We start from the raw sequence: 24,867 nt of genomic DNA, 5'->3' as shown, positions 1-24,867 counted from the left end.
ATTAGTACATTCTTCTGGTATAGATAAGATTCTACTCATGCACATATGCTTAGTACATCGTACATACATACTCCCATTTAGGGAAAATATACGAACTGTACCAATACAAAGCTCTGTAGCAGTAAAACGGTATTCACAGTGTGAATGGTAACAGTATTTAGTTTAAAAAAAATCATACCCTCAGTCAAATCGATCCACGTTATAACAGTGTGCAACTCAATTCCAAGCCTTTTTTTTTCTCTGAAATGAAATACATTTTTAAAACTTGGAAAAGTTAAAGAATCTCGCCTATGATAAGGTGAACTAATTTAAACTCTATTTAATCCTAATTCAGAATAATCTCTTTATGCCATAGAGCACACTTTACAGTTCCTAAGTGTCATCTACAGTTCCTAATTACCATCCCTTTTCGGCTCAGCCAACAAAACCATTCTTTGTGTTTTCGATAATGATTTCCACTAATGATTGCTTTCTGGTGTGGGTAGGAGAGAAAGGGATCTAGATGAAGGCGTGAGCCTCAGCTCTCGCAGCCAGAGAGATCAAAGTGCTGATCGGGTCATCCAAAGATGTCAAGCAACACCAAAAAACTAATACTGTGGAATATCCAATTCCTTGGATAAGGAATTACATTGCACGCAATGAATGACGTTGTCTGACATACAGCTGCAAAATTCAGACCATCTTGAAAATCTGTCCAAAAATCTTTTCTGCCAGCAACTACTGATCATCTGTTTTTTTAAAGAAAATCCAAGCCAAGGAATTAAAAAAAAAAAAAAAAACAGCAGTAAAAATACTTGTTCTGTTTGGAGTAAAATAGTTGAGGAATGACTAACTAATTTCTGCAGTATTGCGGATTGTCCAGGTGCTCTTTATCCTGCCTGATGTTTGTAGTTTGATCTTGACAAAAGAGGACCTCTTGCTATACTCTGTAGTTGGGTACACATCTCTGAGTGGGAAAGCTGAAAACAGACACTGAAGGAAAAGTTTTGGTGCCTCAAACTGGCTAACGTGAATAATTTATACATGCCTGCTGAGGTTGTCCCAAGAAATAGCCAGAGAGGAATACAAAAAGAAAATAAGCTAGAAAACACATGACAGATTGGAGGCACAAAGGCAGGCACTTGGCTCATGTGGGTATGGCACCGCTGTTGACTACCCAGGAAAAAGCTCTCCTGCTGAACAGAACCGCTCAAAAAATACCACGCACGCACGGCTACGCAATTGAAACCTGGTATTCACAGTTTGCTTCATCTAATGAGGGACTGAAAACGAGCACTGATGTTGCTGACTATGTGCAGGTACAGAAATAGAGCAGTCAACCTGGATTTGTTTGAATTACCTTGTTTGAATGTGAGTTAGTAGGACATAAAATAATACGTGGAATTGGGGCTACTCTAATGACTGAAAACAGATGTGTGGAAACAGACTACACAATGCCTAGTGATCTGCACAATTTAAGGAAATTTGAGCAATCTTGAGAATCTGTCAGAATCAGAGATGTGCCAGAGTAAATGCCTGATTTTGGAAAAAATTATAATTCTAGAGGAAGGGCCTAAGAAGAAAAATAAATAAATAAAATAAAATAAAATAAAATAAAATAAAATAAAATAGTTTTCTGTTACGATGCTCTGCTTCCTAGATTATTTCACTCTCGGTGATGGATTGCCCCTTTAAATACCTAATCATAGCAGTGGAAATGATCAATAAGAAGATGGTGGGAGGAGAGTAACGCACAAGAAGTGCCGGGATTGATTTGTTAACTCTTGTGGTTTGGTTTTTTTTTTAAGTTTTAGTCCTTGTTTGCTTGTAGAAGTGCCACCATTTCTAGTGATGTAAATTGGTGAAAATTAAGAATTATGTTAAAATTGTTCTTGGTCTCTGTTCTTTTTCCTTTGTCCTTGACAATATGGCCTCACTGTCAAGCTGTCTCGTTTCTTCAAGAAAATTAGCTCTTGAGAAAATCACTCCTGTGAAGCAATGGTTCCTTAAGTGTAAATCCCACTTTTGTTATTCCCTTCTGGAATTGTGTAGCTTTAAAATCATAGTGAGAACCTAGGAAATTAGACTAAATCTTCCCAAATGTCCACTAGCTTTGGATGCTCGTAACTGTGATGCCCAGAGGAGCACGGCACCCACCTGTGGGCCAGTTAAAACTGAATTCCCCACAGCCCCAACAGGCACGCCTGTACCTTTGTAGGGGGCAGTTCTGAAAAACCCAGCTCCTGTAACCCCTGAGCAGTTAGGGAAAGGTGAAATTTCCTCAAAGTCATGGGGAGCAAACGCTTGTTCTGATCAGTTGCACCGTTCGTGGCGTTGCTTCTCCCAACACTTTATTAACTTTCCTTGGAATTAGCATTTGAGGTAAATAACCTAGTCTATGTTGTTGGGAAGAGGTTCGTGTTTACAGAGGTTTGAGTTTGGCAGCGAAGCCCACCCCGGACGAACAGCGCCTCGGTGCCGGGACGGGCAGGGAAGGCACCCGGGCCACGTCCATTTCGCCACCTCAGGATCACGCCCGGGGCCCGGCTCCGCCTGCAGCGGGCTGTGGCAGACCCCACCACGACCCGAGGGCCTCAAACCACGGCCAGGCCTCGCTCCACGAGCACCCAGGCCGCGGTCCCTGCCCTGCCCGCGGGGCGGAGCCGTGCGGGCCGCCCCCCGCCCCCGGCACTGCGGCGCGGGGCCGCGGCTCCGGCGCTGCAGAGGGCGCTGCGCTGCCGGGCCGGGCTCGGCGGCGGCGGCGCCACGGAGTTGTTCCGTTCCCGTTCCCGTTCCCGTTCTCGTTCCCGTTCCCGTTGCCGGCGCCGCTCCCCTCGGGCCGGGCGGCGGCGGTGGCGGGGCGGCCGCGGGCGGTGGTGGCTTGTGGGCGAGCCGGGGCTGGGCAGGGTACGGGCGGAGGGCGTAGGAGGCGGCGGAGGCGGGGAGGGGGAGCGGGAGCGCGGCGCCGCATGCGGCGCTGATGGAGCCGGGCTCGGGGCTGCCGCAGCGCAGGGTGGCGGGGGGCGGCGGCGGGCTGGAGCTCGGGGCGGGCTCGGCGGGGGGGTCGCCGGCTCTGTCCGGGGGGCAGGCCCGCCGCAGGAAGCAGCCGCCGCGCCCCGCCGACTTCAAGCTGCAGGTGATCATCATCGGCTCGCGGGGGGTGGGCAAGACCAGCCTGATGGAGCGCTTCACCGACGACACCTTCTGCGAGGCCTGCAAGTCCACCGTGGGTAAGGCCGACCCGTCCCGCCCCGTCCCGTCCTCGCCCCGCCGCTCCCCGGGCCCACCCGGCGCTGTGTGGCCGTGTAAACACCGGCCCGGGCCTCGGTTCCTCGTCCCTTTTGCCCCGTGGCTCCCGGGGCCGCCACCGGGGTGGGTTGGGGGGCGGTGGGACACCCCCGGGGGGCTTCTGCTCCCAGGGGAGCCCCTGCGCAGGGCCCTTGTGCCAAACTTTACGGCGCTCGGTTATGAAAGTGGTGGGGGTCCTTGGCGTCCTAGCAAGTTTGGGGAAGGTGTGTGGTGTCCTGCTTCGTTCGCGCTAGCAAAAAAACACAGTTTAAAGAAGATAAATTAGGGGTGGTTGGTGAGACAGGTCGCTGTGGTGTCGTGTGTGAGGAAACAGGAGCATTTCAGGAGCCGGGGAGTCGTGCGACACGTAGCTGGTGGGACTCCAAAGGCTATTCCAGGTGATAGCCCGGTTAACTCCAGATTGTTGTTGTTGTACCTCCATCAGAAAACCCTCCGCAATATTAGATCGGAGGAAGCTAATGGTTTATTTCTTGAAGAGTACCTCTCGAGCATACTGCACGTTTTGCTCCAGCCCAGCAAACCGGAGGGCGACTTCCTAGTGTTGTAGAGCAGCGTCTTGCGCGTGGTTTAGTCACTGGTGCAAGCCCTTGAGGTAGCGTAATGCCTCCTGTCTCAATGCCTGAGTGTGTAAGGGGCGGAAAGCAAGCTAGTGAGTCCGCGTTATTAGAGACCTGCTCTTGGGACTGAACTCCTGAGTGTTGCAGCGAGGTGGTTGTTAAGTCTGTGTCATTGTAAAGTACGTGTGCGTAGCTTAATTGCAGCTTGAAATGTGAGGAAGGGCATAGCATCTGATGGAAAGTGACTGTATCGCCTTTTAGAAACTAGATTGTTACTTTTCAAGATGATCTTCCTGTGACAGAATAACACAGTTATCCTTGTTTTCACTTTAATGTGTGTTCTGTCAGTTCTTTTGTTCTTATTCTTTCCTAGGTCCTTTAAAACTCCAAATCTGATAGAGCTGTGGCTCCTCTTCTTAGCAGCCTGTTAGTGTTGACGTATTTAAGCCAGTAACTTAACTTTTCAGAAGTTAGAAGGAAGTGATAACATGTCAGAGACGTAATCCTGAAGCGATGTGTTGTCATGAAGAAACGCTGAGGGTTTCTGTAGATGGGCTGGTTTAGTTAAGCATATGGTGAGCTAGGGAAGAACTGACAGAGGACTGTATTCTTTATTAATTCTCCAGGATTATGTATGGTTTTGAACTCGCGTGCGTCTCCTTTGGGCTGACCTACATTCAGTGCTCTTTTGGGGCTGGACTGCTCTCTGTTAACTCGGGTTAGTTTCCTGGCGCGAATCTTGAGACCTGAGAGGACGCGCCCTAGACCCCAGTCCAGACTTCCAGTCTGGTGCCTTGTAAGCAAAACTGATTTGCTAGATAACCGAGACAGTGACTGAGGCAGAGAAGCTTCCTTATTTTCCAAAAAAAAAAAAAAGGCAGGAAATAAATGGTGGTGTGCTGCTAGACAGAAGATTACGTAATGTTTAATGTACAAAGTGTGCCAACATAAAGCAGCATAGGGAAATCAGCTTGTGCCAAAACACATGGAAGAAAGACTTGACAGTAATGGCATTCTTGCAAGGCCCTCTGACTAAAGTTGAGAGCTGTTGAGATTCCCCCAGATCCTTCAACTGCTAAATGAAAGAGCTTTTCGCAGTCAGGACTGAAAGCTCGCACCTGGCTGTTTTGCACCGTAGAGTAAGAAAAAGTAACCTCCGCTGCTTACGTGTTAGGTGGATGGAAAATAACCCACACTCAGAAATGATCTGAAGTCAGACTTTGATACACAGTTGAAATCATAAAACTCTTCCTTCCTAACTACTTACTGCAGTGATTTTCAAGAAGTGTAAGTGTAGAATGTGTTTTGAAACATTATTGAAAACCGTGTGACTGATCTCATTTCAGGGGAAGTTATGTAAACAGAATATACCTTGAGATTAAATTTGAAATGACTATTATTAAAGAACGGTTAAAATTTGCTGTATCTACCTATCTTATTGAAGGCATATTTTAAACAGAACCCTAAAATACATATTAACTCCCTTACCTTGGTTAGTGGTCTCCACCTTACTTTGTATGTTTTTACTAAGCCTCTGGAAGTATAGGCCAAGCAGAATAATATTTAACACCTTAACCTCTTGCATGGAAATGTGCAGGCTACTCAGAAGTCTTCTCTGACAGCGATGTCCATAAACTTTCCTTGTCCAAAACGTATTAGAAGTGACCGGGTGACTTTTGTCTCTAAGTGCTGCTTAGGATAATAATGCCAGGTAATTGGAAAAATTGAGTGTTTCTGCATGAGTGGGGAGGTGTGGATTCAATTAAAAAAGATACAGTACTTTAATGTTAATTTACAAGGACTAAATTTGCCAGATTGGTGAAGTAAATTCTGCAATAAAAACATATCAACGTCTTCTGTCTCATCTCAAAACACTGAAGTTCTTTGAAAGTGTTCAAAAATAGCTTGGCAGATTTTGGCACATTATTCATAATGGCACACGATGTGCTGTTGATCTAAAATTCTTTTGATGTATTTATTTTGGGCATTAAGTTGCATAGAATATTGTGTCTACTTAATCTGCTATTTACACAGTACTGAGAATACTCACTGTGCTCAAATATTTACTGACTTTTGCACACTGTTGTCAAATGAGAAATAGAGGCTGCTGTTTCCAATTTTACATGCTAGGTTTGAATATTTGTTCTTATTATTAGGTTATAACTTATTTTTATTATTTCTTTGGGCAGAGAAATTTTCTTTAGGAACATTACTCCGTATCTACAGTGATGTAAAATTGCTGGGTTCATGCCAGTGTTAAATCCAAAGTAGTTAAGGTAACTTCTTTTCCATGGTGGAAGAATGCTTATTCAAAGGTAATATTGGCATTATATTAAGTTTGTCAACTATATATCTATATGTGTGTATATATATAAATATACACACATACACACTTTTATTTTAAAATGAAAAAATTCCCCCGATTTATGAGTCTTTATCTGATCTCCATGCACCTGCCTTTTTCACAAAGGAGAAAGATCCAGGACTATCACTTGGAGGTTTTTCAGACTCTTGACAATGAAAACCAAATTTGCCAAATTAGGTATAAAAAAATGTGATCTTTCCAGAGCCAGTGGAGAGATACTCACTGGCATGGTTGTGAGGAGGTTTGAAGATGGGTGGTAAAGGAGAAGTTTTTGCCTTTCCTTCTTTCCCCCCTCCCTTACTTTCCCCAAAGTATTTTTATCCCCAAAGAAATACATCTTCATTCAGATCTCAGTAGTGATGTTATTATAATTACTATAATAAAGAGTCCTCTTATTTTTCAAAGGCCTCTGTGTGCCCTTTAACCCTCAGGACTGTCTGCCCTATCTGTATCTAAGTCTTCGCTCATTATCAATCTCCATGCTATTTTTCTTCCATGACAGATCTACAGAGCTCCTGTACTCAGTATTATTTCCTCTCCACCCTATTTTGCCACAGGCAAAATTCTGGTTTTAATCTCAGAACCTGAGGTTCCTGCTCACCCAACCCGGAGGCCCTGCACTGACTCACTTCTCAGGCGGCTGACTCTCCTGCTCCTCCAAATCAAGTAGAGCTCCCCTGCTTGTCTTTTCCGAGCTGGCCAAGTATGTAAAGTTTCTGAGGCCTAGTCTTACCCTTCAGCTCTTCTCGATTGTGAAAGCATCCCAGGAAAGAGGCCTTGCCTTTGAAAATGTAAGAGTTCAGGTGCCCTTACAGGCTTGCTGCCAGCTCCTTTTAGCAGCGATTCATGGGACACCACAGTACCGCTTGAAGAAAATGCTAAAGCTTCCTTCAGTACTTTTTTTTGTAAGCAAAATCATAGCTCGAGCTACTCGGCTAAGTTTGTGATGGGAAGTTTTGTTGTGGATCAGGATGGGAAGGTTGCGATCTGCTTTGGACTAAATTGTAGCCTGTTGGCATGCTAATGTGCTGCGGTGAAAGACTCCTTTGACTTCACAAAAATTGCTCTTTGACCCTGTTTCACTTTGCTTTAATGTTAGCGTGAAACAGTATGTTGGTGTGTACGTTGGGAGCTCATTAGGTTTACTGAGCTCTGTAGCTTTTTCTTCCAAGCAGTCTCTTTCCTGACATTTCTTTTTAAAATACACAAGCAAAATGCCTAACTTCCACAAATAAGCAACAGCAGTGGTGAAAACTTTAGGTTAAACTTCTATCAGAGCAACTTTAAGCAAGGTATCTTCTGTTTTTAATACATACGCATGATAGATCAGTACATAGGTACACATACGTGTGTGTGTGTATATGTATATTTTTGGTTTTCTGCTGTTAATTCAACCTCCTTCATTGGTTTTTAGTCTTTAAAAGTTGGACTAACAACGTTCGTGTGTAGTTTTCATTCCCATAAGTTTTTCATACAATATTAGTTATATTCACTTAAATTAATGGCCTGATTATTTTTTTAGTATCAATTGTTCATTTTTTCAGAACAGCCCGTTACGTTCGTCCTTATTTTTATTTACTTGTCGATATTTTACACTCACATGCGATGTGAACGTGGTATGTCCTATTAACCACTTGAAAAATAATCTTTCGGTAAATCATGATAAAAACCTGTGTTTTAAAAGCAAGTTTAGTAACTTGCTGTAATCTGAGATGAAGAACAATCTACATACAATTTTCTGAAAAACTTCCTGCATCAACTAGAAGAGTAGCATTTTTTGTACATTTTTGCTACACTTATACGCGTCCATGAGTTCTTTCTGATAAGTATAACTCGTTTTAATTTGTCTTTGAAGATTTTTTCCCTTCCGTAAGATGGCACTGAAAACTTAATTGGAGTGGAGAGAGGGAGGAAAGGGTAGAAATAGACGTCTTTTGCTTTACCACATCGTGATAAAGTAGCGATCAGATAGCCTTTTATTGGCTTTGTACCCCACATCAGCTCTGTACTTACTCTGATAAATCTTTGCTGTTGTACAAAACAAAAGGAAGAAAGTTCTGATCAATGATATTAAATATTTATGTGAGAATTAACCCTTATCTTCATTTTTCCAGGATATTAATGTATGTCTACTCTTATATACAGGCTTTTTGGCTAGCGTAGGTTAGCATAAATAAAACTAACAAATATCTCATTGGTGTTGTGCTGCAGTTACTCGACAAACTACAAATAGCAGAGAGCGGGAGGCTGGAAACTCGCACAGAAAACAATTTAACCTTACACAAAACCTTGAGATAATTGGGGAGCGTGTAGTAACTCGCATTGTTTGTTTTCAGCTCTGTAACCATGGGTTTAGGAAATGCATCTTTGAACAGAAGCCTGTGTTCCCTGGAAACTGCCTTCCACCTTTTAGGAGTAGTGCTGTCACTTGTAATCGACGCTGGAGACCACAACTGAAAGAAGCTAGCAAGTAATTGTTTGCCGAGTATGTGTCAGCTAAGCGTGTTTTACAGCATCTGGTGGAGTCAGCAATTATTTTCCACGCGTAACCATTTGAGCCCTCATAAGGGGCTCAAAACTGTGTTTTAAAATAGGAAAGTGTAGTAGCAAGGTGGTATAAATTATCAGGGTTCAGGAGCAGGGTATTGGGGAGCTTTTTTTCTTTTTTCTTTCTTTTTTTAATTTACTTTTTTATTTTTATTTTTTGAATTACCAAGGAGTAAATTTGCAATTGATTTTGTCATTTGTAAACCTGCTGCTCTAAACTGGTAGAAATGTTCAGCTACTGGGTTATATCAACACTACAGAGCTCTCCAAATATCTCGTGGTCCAGTGTCAGTGAATGTATGAGAATATGCAAGTAAAAGAGCAGAAAAAACCAAGAGCCCACTTGAGTGGTGTCGCATGTGGAGTTTGGTTTGGAAGGAGAGTGGAATGCAGCTGTCAAACTCAGTCTGGGCTGTGAACAGCTGAGAGTGTCAGGAGCAAAAGGAAAAAAAAAAAAGGGGGGGGCATGTGATTCTGTTATGGACTTTCGTATTTCTTTCTGGAAGTTGTGAACTCAAATGTTCCTTTGGTGAAAATAGCGCACGCACTTTGCAGAATACTCGTGTTTTCAGCTGAACCATGAAATGGAGGAGATTCTCTGTGGAGTGCCTTTCATCACAGAAAGCCTGACGTGTCTGAGACGCTTCTCTTCTGGGCTGTCCCTAACTGAGGGAGAGGGTTGATGTTCCCGCTTTTTAAGACTGCACCTATTTAACAGCATATGGCAACACTTTTACAATTTATTTCTCCTGTCATCTAAGGAGTGGAAAACTCAGTACCCAAACCAAAATCCTAAATTCAGTCCCATTTTGGAATAGATTCAGCCTTTTTAAAATCTGGAGTTCTATTAATTAATTTTTCTTTCACAGTTGATTTTCCTTTCAAGGTCAGGTAGTTGTAGACCAGTAGCTCACGATGTTTTTCTGTTCTGTAATGAGGAGTTTTGTAATATTTTTATCTTCAAGAAAGCCCAGCGAATCTTATTCATTCCATTATCCCCTTTACTTCATTGTGTTTATCAGAATTCTGGTCCGTGCTTTGAAGTTAGCACTGTAAATAGTGTAAAAAGTTTACGCTTTCTGAAGGACTTCGCATTCTCACAGACAGTAAAATTATAAAGAAATGACTTCCTCCGTTCTCATTGAGTTTGGAAGTACCGAGCAACTGAGACGTCCATAAACAGTATATCAGGCATTCAGAAATCAACGTCAGATTCCCAAAAACTCATTATAACTGTACCTTAAAAATGTAGTCGCTGCATGTATATTACTTTTTTGTGTGTTGTTGTGTCTGTTTCGTTTCGGTCTGTAGCGCAGTTGCCAGTCGAGGTCCGTGTAGACTTTTATTTTAGGCGAGCAGTCTCAAGTTTCCGCATGTTAATGGCTCTAGAATTACACTGCAGAGCTTTACGGACGGCGTGCTTTACCTGCCTCTAAAGCAATCCCCAAACTGGCTCATATGTGACTAACGCTTAGTGCTTCCACATCTCTTTGTGATCTTTACTCTTATAATGTGCGGTTTGAGAGGGGTACTTCCACTTTGGTGGTTCTCAAAATTACCTGCATGCCTTCCAGCTTCCATTAAAGTTAAATATGACGGTTTATTTTTTTTCCAAAACAATTTTAGTAACCTTCCTCCGCTCCCCTGTGCCTTGTTCTTGTCCCTCCTCCTCCCCCAGCAAGAGGGTAGAAATGAGTACCGAAACCGCTGAGTGTTTTTTCTTTGACTTCAGCAGTTCCTAGAGGCTGCAGGTGCAAGAACTGCCTTGTGGTTAGTGCTTAGTCACAGGGCAGGGCTGGATTACAGCAGACACTGTGCAGACTGGTGACAGAGGTGGTTCTTGCCTTGGGAAGCCCATGACCTGAGCCATGGGCTGTAGGGAAGCAGGAAAACTTCTCTGTGCAATGCTGTCAGATGCCCAAAGTAAACAAACCGACCCAGTCTTTGAATTCGGTCGCTTTTGGCTGGTTCTTCAGGACACAAACCCTGGGTTTTTAAACCGATTGTGTTTCTTCAGATATGGTCTGATTGTTTTTCACTGATTGAACGGCTTTGATGCGCATAGCTAATGGGCCTCTGAAAATGTCATCTATTGGAATCGATTTTAGCTGGAGGCAGGGGTTGTGTGCTCTGTTTCCATCTGTTTTCCCAGCTCCTGCTTGAACTTCGTGATCAGGAAATCTTGGCCTCTTAAGGTCACTGTGTGCATTAAGCAAAACATTTCCACTTCCTTTTTCTGCCACTTAGGCAAAAAAAAAAAAATAAGATTTAATTAAAGCTTAAATGCAGAATGCATAGTGAGAAGTTTTCTTCGGTGTTTATTTCTAGACAAAATGTTTTAGCTTTAAAGGGAGAAACAAGACACAGTTATGTGTGTTTCAGTTTATGCTTTAGTAGGGAGCTTTTCATTCCTGTTTGGGGCAAGAAATGTTAAAATCTATGTTAAAATCTGTTCCGGGCTAAATTTTTATTGGATTTTTTTCAGTCTGGAACAGTGTCAAGTTTGGGGCAGTTATAAGATACGTCATTGTCACTGACTTGCCCTTATCTAGAACTTCATTAGGGCGCTTCTATTTTGAGTGCCTGTTCTTTCTTTTAGGGCTGTTTATTTTGGAAGGGAGCACAGACAGTTTGCTTAGCTGTGTGTTTAATAGACTCAATAAATTAATAAGCAAATAACCCCCCTCTATTTGCCTTGTGGTCTAGTAGCCCTTTATTTTTCCTGGAAAAAGCATTACTTCAGTTGAGTGCATGTTTTAGTAGGTGCTCTTATTTGTATGAAGTATACTTTTAATCCAGAGTTTACCTGCTTTCACCACAAAAGCACTGTGCTTTGTGTAAAATTTTCAAAATACCACTAATAAGCTACAGAGTAAGGTAAAGAGAGACCTTTAAAATCCTGTGCCCTTGTAAAATGCTTTTTTCAGATTTGGTGCTGTTGCCAGCGGTGATTATTGATCCCTGGGTTTTCCTGATCTGTATGCAACTGGGAGCAACTGTACATTAGGAGCTCTTTGAAGCAAGGTTTTTAAAGAATTTATCAAATATTCTTGCCATCAATACTGCAGTGTCACAAAGCAGTTCCTTAAAAATAAAATAATAAAAATTTAAGAGCAGACTTAATACCTGCTCTGCCATTAGCTGAGTGGAGGGGCTTAAAAGGACTGCTAGCAGTTATTTTTCTGAAGAATGGGAGTAGCATGTTCTACAACTACAAGTATCAGAGCACCCGAGACTGCTCCTCATGGTCGGTGTATGTGAATGGGAAGACCCAGCTGTCTACCTCTGTGCCATGTGTGCCTAACAAGTATTTGTTGTATGTAACAGTGGAAAGCATGAGTTTCCTGATTGACTTCCTGGGACTGTTAACAGTTTTTCCTCCGGTTTTTAGTAATTGGAGAAATTAAGTGGATAGCAAAGCTTCACATGTAGTTATATTCATAGACTTTAGTCAAGCTAACTTATTTGTTTCGTTGAACTTTTTCTTATGATGTTTGAAATTAAAGTGGAAGACCAACGTATGTATTATTCTAATTAAATTATGAGTTTGTGTATGAACTCAAAGCTGTACCTTTGGCAGGTATATGGTGAAACACAGCACTGGAGTCTGACAGGCTTAGGGATTTATTTCTTCATTTGCAAGAGGAAAGTTGCCAGTCTTTTCCTTCGGTGTTGGCAGACGGGAAGCTTTGGTATTGTGTTGATGCTTGCTGAGCATTACTAATTATAAAAATCAGTTGAGCAACTTTTGCTTAGCGCTGGCAAGCTGTCTGATTTAAGTGTTAAATGATTCAAACAGTTCTATAGAAGAATGCGCTTCTCTAAAACTTACTAGTTTGCATAGTCTGTTTTAAAGTTAAGTAGAAATTTTTAATGATATGACTGTTAAAATAATTGAATAGAAAGACCTGCCTTTGAAATAGGAATTACTATTGAGATAGTATTTATTTTGAAACAGTCTTTTTCGTCTGCAGGCATTTTTCTGCTTGATTTCATTGGTGTAGGTTGTGCCCAGTGGTCCCAGGAAATTCTGAGTTGAAAATTGCTTTTATTAGAACAGTTGTATATTATCTCTAGTTCGTTACCTATTTTTCTGTTTAAAAAAAAAAAATAATAAGGGGTGGGGGAAGCATACCTACATACCTTCTTGTTCCTTGGTTTTACAAGACAGTGTGTATAAACCGGTTATTTAATAAATAGGAGATTTTGATAACGAATTGGGTGAAACATGCATGAAGTTCTCATGATGATTTTTGATACATAGTTTTGGATCAGAGGTGATAAAAGACTTCTCGTGTGACAACAGGACTTTTCCTTTAGCAGAAACTGTATTCTCTCTGACCTTGTGCTTTGGTCAAGCTCCTCTGCAAGTACAATTGTTAAGCTAAGCCAAGTCCAAGTATGCCCCCTGTATGAGTATGGTAGATTCTTTCTCTATTTAGATTTCAGCGGGATGGTGAAGCTAGATTTATTTTTATTTTATTTTAACCGGAGGTCTCAGATGAACGGCAGATCACAAAGCATGCTGTGTGAGAGAGCGGCAGTGGAATTCGAGGTGAGACGTTGGGGCGGTTGTATTCCAGCTTCCTCGAGGAAGGGAGAGGTCTGAAGCAATTTCAGTTAATACTGATTACCTCCTCTGCAAGTAAATCAGCTGTCTTGTTGTAGACAAAGTTGTGACCATTCAGACAACTGCGTTTTATAGTTTAAATGAAATTATGTAGAGAAAAGGCATTTAGTAGTAGAAATAGTTAACATTTACACTAACAGAAATGTTGGTTTTTCAAAAGTGCCAGAAAATGTTTCTTAAAGTTAGGATTAATGAATGTTCTGAAACTTTAATTATTGTAATACGTTTTCTCAGTTTGCATATGAATGCTTGAAAATTGCTGTTAAAATTGTAGACAAATCAGTTTATTACTTTGGTTCTTGTATTCCGTAAGAACCCCACAGGGGTATGAATGGGGTACATTTCGGTAAGCGGAGCATAAACATCACATGTCCTGAGCAACTCTAAGACCTGGTGAATAACTGTGCTAGACACTTTTAAGGACATGCAGAAGAATAGCTGTTGTGGTGATAACCAACACGTTTATCACTCTGTAGTACACAACTGCAAGCTGTTTGGAGGGACTTTTGTCTAGGGGAATGAAGATCAGTGATCCTTTCACATATTTAGTCTAGCTAAACAGTGACAACCTGTTTTGCAAATTAAAAGTAGAATCGAAGCTATCTTTTTATTTCCATTAGTAAAATATAACTAATTTTTCTAAACTTATTCCAGTTTAGCCAACAGCTTTACAGGCATGACTATCTCTAAAAGCACTTTGAAATAAATGCCAAGTCGACAATGTGTAACTGATTTTCGGGATGTAAAATGAGCTTTTTTTTCTTTATAATTAAGTTTTTCGGGACTTTTGGAAAGCTTAAGTAAGGGCCAAATTCAATTCCTTCTGTAGAAATGATAGTCTGGTCTTGATTCTAGCAATATCAGTAGGGGCACTTGGCTTTTACCAGGAACAGGCATTAGGAAATGTGTATTTTTCTGTTGGAGGAAATAAAAATCTGTACTCCTGTATGTGAAAGAGAAAAGTGTTTCCAACACAGTATGCTTCTACACTTCTGTGTGAGTTTAAGTGTACCAGTCTGAACCATGTTCTCTTGTCTTTTTATTTCCCTGCTTTCTGATTTAGCTCTGTTAGAAGGGATGGTGTTCAGCAGGAAGAACTGAGGCAAAAATCTTTACACAAATGTATACTAAAATGATCAGGCAAACAATGTACAAATACGGTGATATTCTAGGATGTTTTTCCCCTGAAATATTTTTGTGGGAGAGGTGGTATTCTTTTGTGTCTAGATATTGTTTGACCATAGTATGTCTTATGTGTTGATTGCCAGCAGTTTTTGGACTTGAAATATTTCTGTATAACAAGGTCTTCATGGTTCTGTCTTTGATATTTAGCATGCATTCAAAATGTGCCTGGAGTTTTGAGATGATGGATGAAAATAGCACACAGGTATAAAAGGAATTTTAAAAGTCGATCTAAATCTAAGCAGTTTGTTTCTAAATGTTTGCAGGAATTAAGAATGACGGTGCTAACAAGCTGCATAAACCAACCACAATTCCAGCACTCGTGCTGTCGTGCTTCACAAATGTCAAACTAAGCATCCAGCTTGGGGATGGATGTGTATTGCTCCATGTCACAGACAGCAGAACTGGTGTGGAGGGGACGGGGTTTGCTTCATGCTCCAAGGCGTCTGTGCCAGTTGAAAGTAGAGCAGGCTTGTCCTTGGCAGTCGGTGTGAATAAGGGAGAAACAACCAACCGTGCCCGTTGTTTTACTCTTACGTTGGGTTTACCTGCTGCTGGGAGTGGTGCACAAAGTGGAAGGTTTATGTTGTGATGCTGCCAAATTGGATGGCTCACAGACTGTACAGCGGTTGTCAGATCCCCTTGATGTTCCCGAGGTGACCCATAGGGTTGCAAACCCTTCTGCTTGTTCAGACTGTTTAAATTTGATATTAAAAAAAAAAAAATCCAAAAATAGTAATAATAATTACACCCTCGTTACTTTTGCTTCTTATTCCTACTTTTCTGTTTACTGTATTTTATTTATAGGTGTTGATTTTAAAATCAAAACAGTAGAGCTAAGAGGAAAGAAAATTAGATTACAAATCTGGTAAGTAAAACAAATGTGCAACCAGCAGTATGTTTTAATTTTTATGTTATAGCATGAATCAATATGCTTGTCTAATACTATTAACTGTTATAAGCTGGTTTAGCTCTTACCCTTTTGCTCCTCTCCTCTATTCCCATAAGACTTACGCAAAACCAAATAGCTCTTAGATTTTTGTGAGGATAAAGGAGGAGAAAGATAAAATTAGAAATAGGACAGGAGTGTAACTACTGAAATACTCATGCATCACAGAGGTCTCGAGCCCTTTTTTCTAAAAGTGTGAAATCGTCTGCATGAGAAATAGGAGTTCTACAAACAAAAGGAACCATGTTAAATAGATGCTAGAGAAAGTTGTTTTTTGTTTGTTTGTTAATTCTAGACCATTCAAAACTGACGTTTGTTGTAAAAGCAATTATAAGGCAACTGTAAAATATTTCCTAAACTATTTTTATAAAACTTGGTATAGGCAGTGCTGTTTCTTTGACGCTATATTAAATAACTGAAAGCGAAGGGCAATCAAGACTAAGTAAATTATACCCACTATAAACAGCACTGAGAAGTAAAATGATTCTATACAACTAAGACCGTACACTTTAACTAGAACTGATGTCCTGCTGCAGAAAGCTCAACGTCTGAGCTCAGCTTTTCTTTTTTGGAGTAGGTTACATGTTTCCTCATAACAATTCCCCATGCCAAAGATTAAAACAATTTATATTGCTTAGGAATTTTTGAGCTTAAGAGCTCCTTTGTTTCGCAGAGTAGTGCAATACATAAGCATTGTTACGAGAGAATAAACCAGCTATGTTAATATACATTAATCTTATATGCTACTATGTAGAAGCTTAGCTTTGTTTATTAATAGTGCTTGATGCATAATTGGCATTGTAGTTAAGCTGTTAAAGCTGCTAACAATCTATAGAGGGGGAAAAAGCTCTGAATAACTCTTCAATGCACTTTGGGGATATTCTGATGGTTTCTCATTCTTAACTACATGGATGCAGTGAATTGAGCTTACTAACTCCTCTTGGCAGGTCACCATCAACTCTGTTTGTCACACCATTTGTCTGTCTTGCTTCCCTCTGAGTTAACTGCTGCATCATCTTTGGTGTCATCAGTCACCTAACACTTGAATGTTACTGGCATGTCTCCATCCATCACCTGTCCCTGTTTGGAAACCTGTGACCACAAGGCTGGCAGTTGAGCCAGCAATTGTTAGCCAGGGTCTGCTGAAGCTGACAGAGGTAACAAAGAATTTTGATATGGAGATGCTACCGTATGCCTAATGTGAAATTTTGCTGTGAAATGTGCAAAGGTTGTCAATTGATTTCTTCAGGTTGAATAAATACTTCATAGAAGAGAAGTTTTATTGGAAAAGAGATGTTTAAACCATTATTTTCCACATATTGAGAATATGCTAGTAGGATATAGGAAACTTAAAACTAAAAATTGATAGGTTGCTAAAATGTGACCAGTATTCCTGTGCAAAGCCCTGCTAAAATGGTGAACAAAACACATTGTAAAGAGAAAATATTTTAAAGTACTTTAAAATCCATGAGTACGACTTCCAGCTCCCACGTGTCACTTTCTCTCCAACAGTTGCTGTTAAAATGCTCTTCTTACAGCTAACCCTTAAACCTGTCATGGCATACTTGTAAATTTTTTGAAAAGCAATTAGATAACCACTCCTTTTGCTAATTTATCCTGAAGTATGTTGTATATGTTGTTGGGCTGATTTATTAACTCTTTTTGTACTTTCAGTTGGTAGATGAAAAGAGGAAAGCAATTTACAAAGTCAAACATTGGAAATTTAAAAACGCAGACTTGAGTCACGCATGGTTGACCCTAATGCAGTCTCCTTTCATACCTACGCAGAAACAAGGTTGCCTCATATTTCCTGGTGGTCTTACTTATAAAGGTCACAGTAACTACTACAGAAACATGTATTTTCCAGTAAACCATTTACAAAATTTTTGCACGCGTTTTCTAAAAACGACTAAGATGACTAAGGTTGCATTTTGAGGCATCCAAGTTTATTTATCTTTAGTTGTGATAATTCCACTTCAAAAAATCAAACAAGTTTTTTTTTTTCTTGTTGTTTTTTTTTCTTTTTTAGTTTCATTTTGGTATTTCAGTACCGCATTGGGTTTTCAGTGGTCACTCAACCTGTCTCTTCATTGACTGCCCTGCCAACAGTGTTCTCAACAGACCTCTGCCACTTAAAGTTAGGGAAAAAACAGCAGAGAACTATGTTGGATATATCAGTCAACTAGGCGTGCAAGACATCCGTCTGAAAGCTGCTTTCACCTGCTTGCTGTTAGTACAGCAGCATACAAATTGGTCTCCCATGTTCCTTTCCAAGTGGATACTGTGCACTGAAGAATCATGGAGGCTTCTGCTCTTGCCTCTAGCTTACTTGTTCCTATCCAGTCCCTCCTAACTACAGCACCTCTTTCCTGATTTCCCTTTCAGTCAGGAAACGACCTGCTACTCGTTAGGATATAAAATAGGAGAGCAGCACCGAGGATGCTAAGTAGCATCCATCTTCTCTGTTCTACCTGGATGGCAGCAGCACCCCTTGGGCTCCCAGAAGCAATAGTTCTGCTTCTGTGCTGCAGTTCTGGGCTGAAAGGAGTTCGTATTCCCTGAGAAGCAGTGTGTGGTGCAGTTAGGCTGTGGGTAAAGTAACTGGAGCGATCAGCTGAGTTGTGAAGCGAATCTGAGCAGCTGTGCTTTTTCAGAGCTTGAAAACTGGAGGAAATATAGGAAGCGCACCTTCACACTTCGAAGCGTGGTGTGCCGGGGGCTGCTCAGGAGGACAGCAGGGGATTGGAGTGTGCCCTGTACCCTGAGCCATCGGGACACTTGCCTAAAACAAGAGTTAGCCAGCCCTGGCTACCTGTCTGAAGGCACCTGGCTGCTGGAAGAGGTGGTGCCGTGTCACTATGCTGTGTCCTGCCAGTCTGCCAGGGGAGCCCTCTGGTATTTCTACAAATTTACTGGCCTGGCAAGAAAACCGTCTGCTTCTGAAGGTAGTTTGGGCTGCTGCATTCTCCTAAAGAGTTCTGATTCTGCCAGCTCAGGGTTTCCTAATGGGCAATTACCCTCTTGGAAAATTTCTGAGGAAAAGATAATCTGTCCTGAAACTTAACAGAATGTAGTTCCTGCTGTTTAGTACCTCTGAAATAAATTATTTCATATCATAAAAGATTATAAATACATTTTTTTTTTAATTTATGGGAAGGAAAAGCTCAGCTTGACAGGTAGAATTCACCTCTAAAATGACATAAAACATTTTTAAAATGTTATCTTCAAGTTCCATAAATGCACAAAGCATGAGAAAGCATTATTTTTTAACTTGTTTAAAAATACATCCCCCTCTATTGCTACTTTGCACCACCACTCGTTAAAAAATGAGTCTAACTTCAGAGCCAAAGACAGTTTTGAGTCTGTCTTTCAGGCAACTATTCTAGATAGAGAACATTTATGTAAAACAAAAATTATCCAAAAGTATCTTAATTAAGATCAGCTGTATTTGTATTGTGTTCTATGCAGTCTGAAATAATGGGAATACAGCAAGTCAACACTTGAAAATGGGCTTTGTGCGTTTGTTTTTTTTCATTTGCTTTTGTTTAGTGTAACATTTGTTTGCATTTTTGGAGTGATGTCTAGTTTCTGTTGCTGAAGCAGAAAAACAGTCAAGCGAGGATTTTTTTTAATTACAGTTTGTAGTTGGTCAAGGAGTCATATGTCGTGTGTTTGTGAGTACGATTTAGAAATATCATTGTTTTTTCCATTAAAACAAGTTCTTGAAAAATCAATAAAAGAAAACTGGTTTTAGTATTTAAAAAAAAAGAAGCAAAGGACTCAGCTGTTATATTTTCTCAGTGATGACAAATCATTGATCAAGTTGTAGTAACTTATTGTTTGGACTTGTGATGTTTGAATGAAATTGGACTGAGTGATTCTTTTCTGTCGATTCTTACCAGAGAAAAAAGGAACTAGCAGCACTTAGTGTCATTCACAAAATTCATGAAGTTGCATACTGTTAGAGCAGTTACATAATTCTTGTCTTTTCTTGCAGCTTTCTATTGGTTCTTTAGTAGCTATCCTTACTAAAATGCTCTGGCTGTGGGAGTGTGTGATATATTGATGAGAATAGTATAACAAACTTAATTTCTCCAGTACAGTACGTGAAGGGAAGGCATTTAAGGTGGATATACTTTTAACATCAGCTCTGCTTTAGGACTTACTTTTTTTTACTCACTGGTGGAAGAATTTAATGCATTTTTTTTTTTTTTAAAGAAAAAAAAGACCATAGCACCTGGTAGAAGACAAAAGTTTCCACGTGTAAGATCAACTTGATTACTCCATCTGCAGCTTACTCAGCCAGCTTGGGGTTGCATTCGAAATTAACTGCCCCCTGTTGATTACTGCTTATTCCAGAGATAATTTTCTCTAATACCGTGTTACGGTAATGTTAGAGACCACAAATTCAGTTTATTTTCTTCCGGTTTTTGAAGGAAACGAGGGTTGTAAGATCATGCTTGCAATCAGAAACCTGTTGGCGGGTTTCATTTAAATTTGATGCAGCAGTCGGTGCGTTGGTTACGTGAAGTGTGTGGAAGTCTCCGCCTGTTAGAGCAAGGCAAAGAAAGTCAGCCATAACCCGCTACGATTAGTGCGACTGGCAGGTGACAATTAGTGGCCATCTGGCCTTTTAACACGTGTAGTGGGCTGCCAGGCTGTCTGTGGGTTTCTTGAACCAGCCACAGCGTGCAGTGTGTCTTGTTTAGCCAGCAAGACAGACTACAAAGTGTGGGATATTTTGAGGAGTGCAGGACCTGAGGGTATGGCGGCGGAGAGGAGCAGCTGCTGGGGAATGCTATAAACGTTTCAAGCACCTGAGGTTGTGGGGTGAGGAGAGGCTGATAACACCAGATAGACTTGGAGATAAAGCACTCAGCAGGCTGGGGGAAATGTGGGGCTGGAGACAGCTGGAGTGGCGGAGAGTGACGTTGCGTAGTTGACTCCATCGCTTACACCTCAGCTTATCTAACGTGTCGATTAGTCTCTTCAGACAGGGTAGTTGAGCGTTAGTGTATTTATTTTCCCCCTGTGTTTTTCTAACGTATGAACGAGTGACTTGGTACTTCAGCAGTAGCCCCTCTCTGATGGAATTGCTAAAAGTCCTCGGCAGGGACCTGCAGGCCCAGCCAGGCAGCTCTGAAATAGCTCCTCTATTTCTTTGTTCTGAGAAGGGCACACCGAAGAGGGGAAGACTGGCCAGCGTAAGAGGCAACTTTTTTCATTAGTCTGGCCACAACTAGACTTGGCGCATTCCTTCTGCCACATGGGGGATGCCCTGCCACCTGCCAGCCGGGTATGTCTGCGCAGAGTGATGGAGCTGGAGGGATCCCATCCACACCTGGTCTGTCGGCTGGGTGAGCAGCAGCTGGCAGAGGCTGCTCTACGAGATCCTAATTCTGACAAGTCTCTTCATAAGCACCGAAGCAATGTTATCCATATGTGGAAAATCAACGGTTCGTGATAGAGTTCTTAAATCCTTCGTGGAAGGAACTTCCAAAGGACTTGTCAAAACCAAATCTGACCATAGCAAAGAAGGGAAGAGAAAATCAAATTACTTGTTTTGAGTAATATTTATCTGTGTGACTTCAGCTGCCGGAACTTGTATTGCTTTAATAAAAATGCTTCATTAGTGATAAGAAAGCAAGCAATTAACCATCTAAAACTGCTCTGACATACTAAGAGCTTGATCTTTTTGAAACAGGCTACCTGTTTTTACCTTCTGTAGGGTCCCAAAGGTTTGTTTGGATGTAATTCTTAGGTTTTGAGTGGAGAATGGGATATGACTAAAAACAAAATCAAATTCCTACTGCATCCATTTTTTTCTCTTCAGCCTCCCTACCCCCAGCTCCATATCACGATGACGTTGACTTGCAGTGAAGTATTAGTCAATATTTTTCCACAGGCTGCGAGGCAGACGTTTCAAATCTCTTTCTAGTAGACAGTGTTTACTTTGTGAAGTCGCTAGCAAAGTTTTGTTGCTATCAAGTACACTTCTGGCAATTTCAGGAGAAAGTTAAGTGCTTCGTTTTTAAACCTGCTTATTTAAGATCCTTAAAGATTTTTTGAAGAGCAAGATAGGTTTGTGGTAGTTTATTCTACTGCTTGTTTTGCATAAACCCTAAAAGAATTCTTCAGGGCAATCAATGTGGCATTTTGTGAACATAACTTTTTTTTTTTTTTTGGTAACAAGTGTTTTCAGCTCTCCATTGTTAATCTCATTCCCAAATTCATCCTCCTTTTGTCTAAAATGTGGCTGTTGAGTAGAGTTTCTTTTGAGCTTCTGAGTCCCTGCAGATGCACATTTTCTCCCATCCACTCTGAATTTTGGCCATCTTTTAACTTACAGTAAAAATTAAAAATTACCCATTAATTCTGGGGGCTGAACTCAAGCAGCAAATACTCGATCACTTTGTAGCACTGTATAACTTTCCACTCATGATAGCAGTCACATTTTAAGACTTACAGTATACACCAGCTTTTTTCTTTTTTAGTATATCTGCCAAAAATCTTCAATAACAGTGTTCAGTAAAAAAAGAACTTTGTATCACCTACTTTGGAATATAAACTATAGCTAGTACAGGCAAAGCACTATCATTTCTGGAAAACGGTCTCCTGTGTAAAGTGCAACCTGATAGAAATGCCTGTAATTATGAAAATGAGGATTGGAAGTGCTTTTCTAACACCTCAGATGAATAGGTCTAAGTGTGAAAGCCAAAAATCTGTTTTCAGAAGCCATGCCATGTAGTGGCTGCTTGCTTCTTTCATTTACTTCTGCCAGTAGCCTCTGCTACTTAGAACCACAGCTGAATTGCTGTGGTTGATCCAAAAAGACTCTGAAAGCTCAAATCGTAATGATTGATGCATTGCTTATTTTATAGGTGGATGTCCAGATGTGTTAGTTTGATAAGCATGTTTCCATTTCTTTTTTCATTTTTTCAGGGCTATTAAAAAATAACAATAACAGCAAAACCCACAAAAACTTCATTTCATTGGACAGCTTCATTTTCAGATGCATATAGAACTGTTTGGTGGCCTTTCTTGGTGAAGTTAGTATGGAACAAGTAGTTCTGATGTGAAAACTTTTTGTGATTGAAAGTACTGCTCCATTTTTTTGCCTGAAATTCACACATATAGAAAGAGATCTTCAATATAGTGTCTAATGAGTGGGAGGGGTGTTTTTATTAAAATAGAAACAAAGTTATTGTGTACTTTGCAAATCAGTGAAATGTTTGTGCCAATGTTTGCTGCTGCTTCTTAGGGACACAGCAGGTCAGGAGAGATTCAACAGCATTACCTCAGCTTATTACAGAAGTGCCAAGGGAATTATTTTGGTGTATGATATCACCAAGAAGGAAACATTTGATGATTTACCAAAATGGATGAAAATGATTGATAAGGTAGGCTCTAAATGTTTTTTTTCATTTTTTTGTTTGTTTTGAGAAGCTTTATCTCAAAGGAACGCTATAAGTCTTTTAACAGTATATGTGTAGGATTATTAAACTAACAACTGCTAATTTATGTTAGATTCTTTTAGGAGGAATTTAATAATTACGTGTTTTCTTGCAAAATGGTTGTCAATTCCTGCATCCTCAGACTGGAATTGTCCTAGTTAGAATTGCTATTGGAGATCTGTAACATTATGCATTTGCCTGTGCACTGGGATATGAATAAATATTGTATTTTGGTCTGTGAAATAAGTCACCATGTTCACTCATAAACAAACTGGAACAACAACTGTTTCTCAGTTAATGTTTTAAAATTGGTGTTTAAAAATTGAAGTTGAAAATTCTTGAAATGTTCCGGAAGTACTTTGCCATAATAAACTGTGTAGAATGAGTCCTTATATAGTAAAGGAATTGCCCTTTTTGTTGTTAATATTGTGTTGGCATTACAAAGTCTTATCTTTCTAGGTTTAGTTAATTAAAATGTTTTACTTGCAGTATGCGTCAGAAGATGCAGAGCTTCTATTAGTCGGAAATAAACTGGACTGTGAAGTTGATCGAGAGATTTCTCGACAGCAGGGAGAAAAGGTAAGAACAAGTATAAACAGATTTTGAGTTACAGCTATAAACAAAACTGCTGTGACATTGCTGCTGAGAGTCTGTGGCTGTTCTTGTTCCAACTGTAAGGCCTAAGGAACATACTGAGTGAGAGTGGTGATGTTCTGTAAAAATCCATATGATATTTACTACTTTTTATACAATGTGCGATTACATGCTTTCTTACTGGAGCTGTATGGCTTTGCTGTTTAGAGGAAAAAAAAAAACCTACAGATCTGATTGTTGGCCCCAGTACACAGTAGTGTAGATGATACCTGTCTTTGTCAAGTAGGCTGAAAAAGGCTATAGTAAAGACTTGAAGCATAAATAGCAATATGCCCATTCAGAACATCTTTGTCTTCTTCCAGACATTTGCTTTTCAGTACTATTTTAGGTTAGGCAAGAGTGCTACTCAATTCCTTAGCTCATCTTTGCTTTCATGTTTTTTTGTTTTCTTCCAACTCCAAAAGTACATACACTTTCATACATTTGAAAGTTAAGAATTTTTTTAGGGAGTCAAGGCTGATTCTTATATCTATACACCCCTTTTCTGCATTTAATAATAAGGTTGAGAATGAATCTTCTGAGAAGTTATTACTCTTTGGCAATCTGCGGTAGTCCACGTCAACTGAAGACATGAATTTCTCAGATTTAAGTCTGGAAAAATGTAGCACACTTTTCCATTAAACCAATTCTAAGTGAAAATCAGCTATATCTGGCAATATTTGCTGTACCTTAGAGATTACCTCAGGATTATTAATTGAATTCAAGTTCCTTCACAGATTTCAAGAAAAGTTTTTAAAGGTTTTATGAGGAAAGTATAGTTGCTGTTTGTTGCTGTTTGTGTAGTTACCTTATTTTCTCTTCCATCAGTTTGCACAGCAAATAACTGGGATGCGGTTCTGTGAAGCAAGTGCCAAGGATAATTTTAATGTGGATGAAATATTTCTAAAACTTGTTGATGACATTCTGAAAAAGGTAAAATACTGAGGTGATAGTTTCTGTGACCACATAAATGGTCAGAGTTTAAATACTGAATCACTGATTGTATGTGTTGGGAGGACATGAAGGGTAAGTGCACACTGTCAGGAGAGGTTAATACGTAGTGGGCATGATGCAGTTTACAGACTGCTGTATGTTTCACTTAATACTGATGTTGAATTTGGTAAGCATCTGCTCCTATTTGCTATGCTTCCTATTTCCTATAACTTCACTTATATCAGTGGCTGACTGTACATTTGCCTGTTTTCACGTGCAGGCAGTTCTCTTGTAATGTGTCATTATTTTTAGAAAGTGACTTTATTTCA

At 40.4% G+C, this 24,867-nt stretch overlaps 1 protein-coding gene across 4 annotated transcripts in view; it reads left to right on the top strand.

The window, feature by feature from the left end:
- Positions 1 to 2,839: 2,839 nt before the first annotated feature.
- The window catches only part of RAB12 (RAB12, member RAS oncogene family), a 45,928-nt gene continuing 23,900 nt past the window's right edge, over positions 2,840 to 24,867 (top strand). For all 4 annotated transcript variants that reach the window (XR_007168436.2, XR_007168435.2, XR_007168434.2 and 1 more), the window contains exons 1-5: positions 2,840 to 3,209; positions 15,377 to 15,437; positions 22,780 to 22,918; positions 23,462 to 23,551; positions 24,434 to 24,538. Coding sequence is in view for 1 of the 4 variants with exons in the window: in XM_048077156.2 (XP_047933113.2) it covers positions 2,960 to 3,209; positions 15,377 to 15,437; positions 22,780 to 22,918; positions 23,462 to 23,551; positions 24,434 to 24,538 (645 nt within the window). In the remaining 3 variants the exon portion in view is untranslated. The remainder of the gene's footprint in view (positions 3,210 to 15,376; positions 15,438 to 22,779; positions 22,919 to 23,461; positions 23,552 to 24,433; positions 24,539 to 24,867) is intronic.

This window comes from Anser cygnoides, chromosome 2, assembly GCF_040182565.1.
Source record: "Anser cygnoides isolate HZ-2024a breed goose chromosome 2, Taihu_goose_T2T_genome, whole genome shotgun sequence".
Lineage (NCBI taxonomy): Eukaryota > Metazoa > Chordata > Aves > Anseriformes > Anatidae > Anser > Anser cygnoides.
Note: the sequence above shows the minus strand (reverse complement) of the source record. Positions and strands in the feature narration are given on the sequence as shown.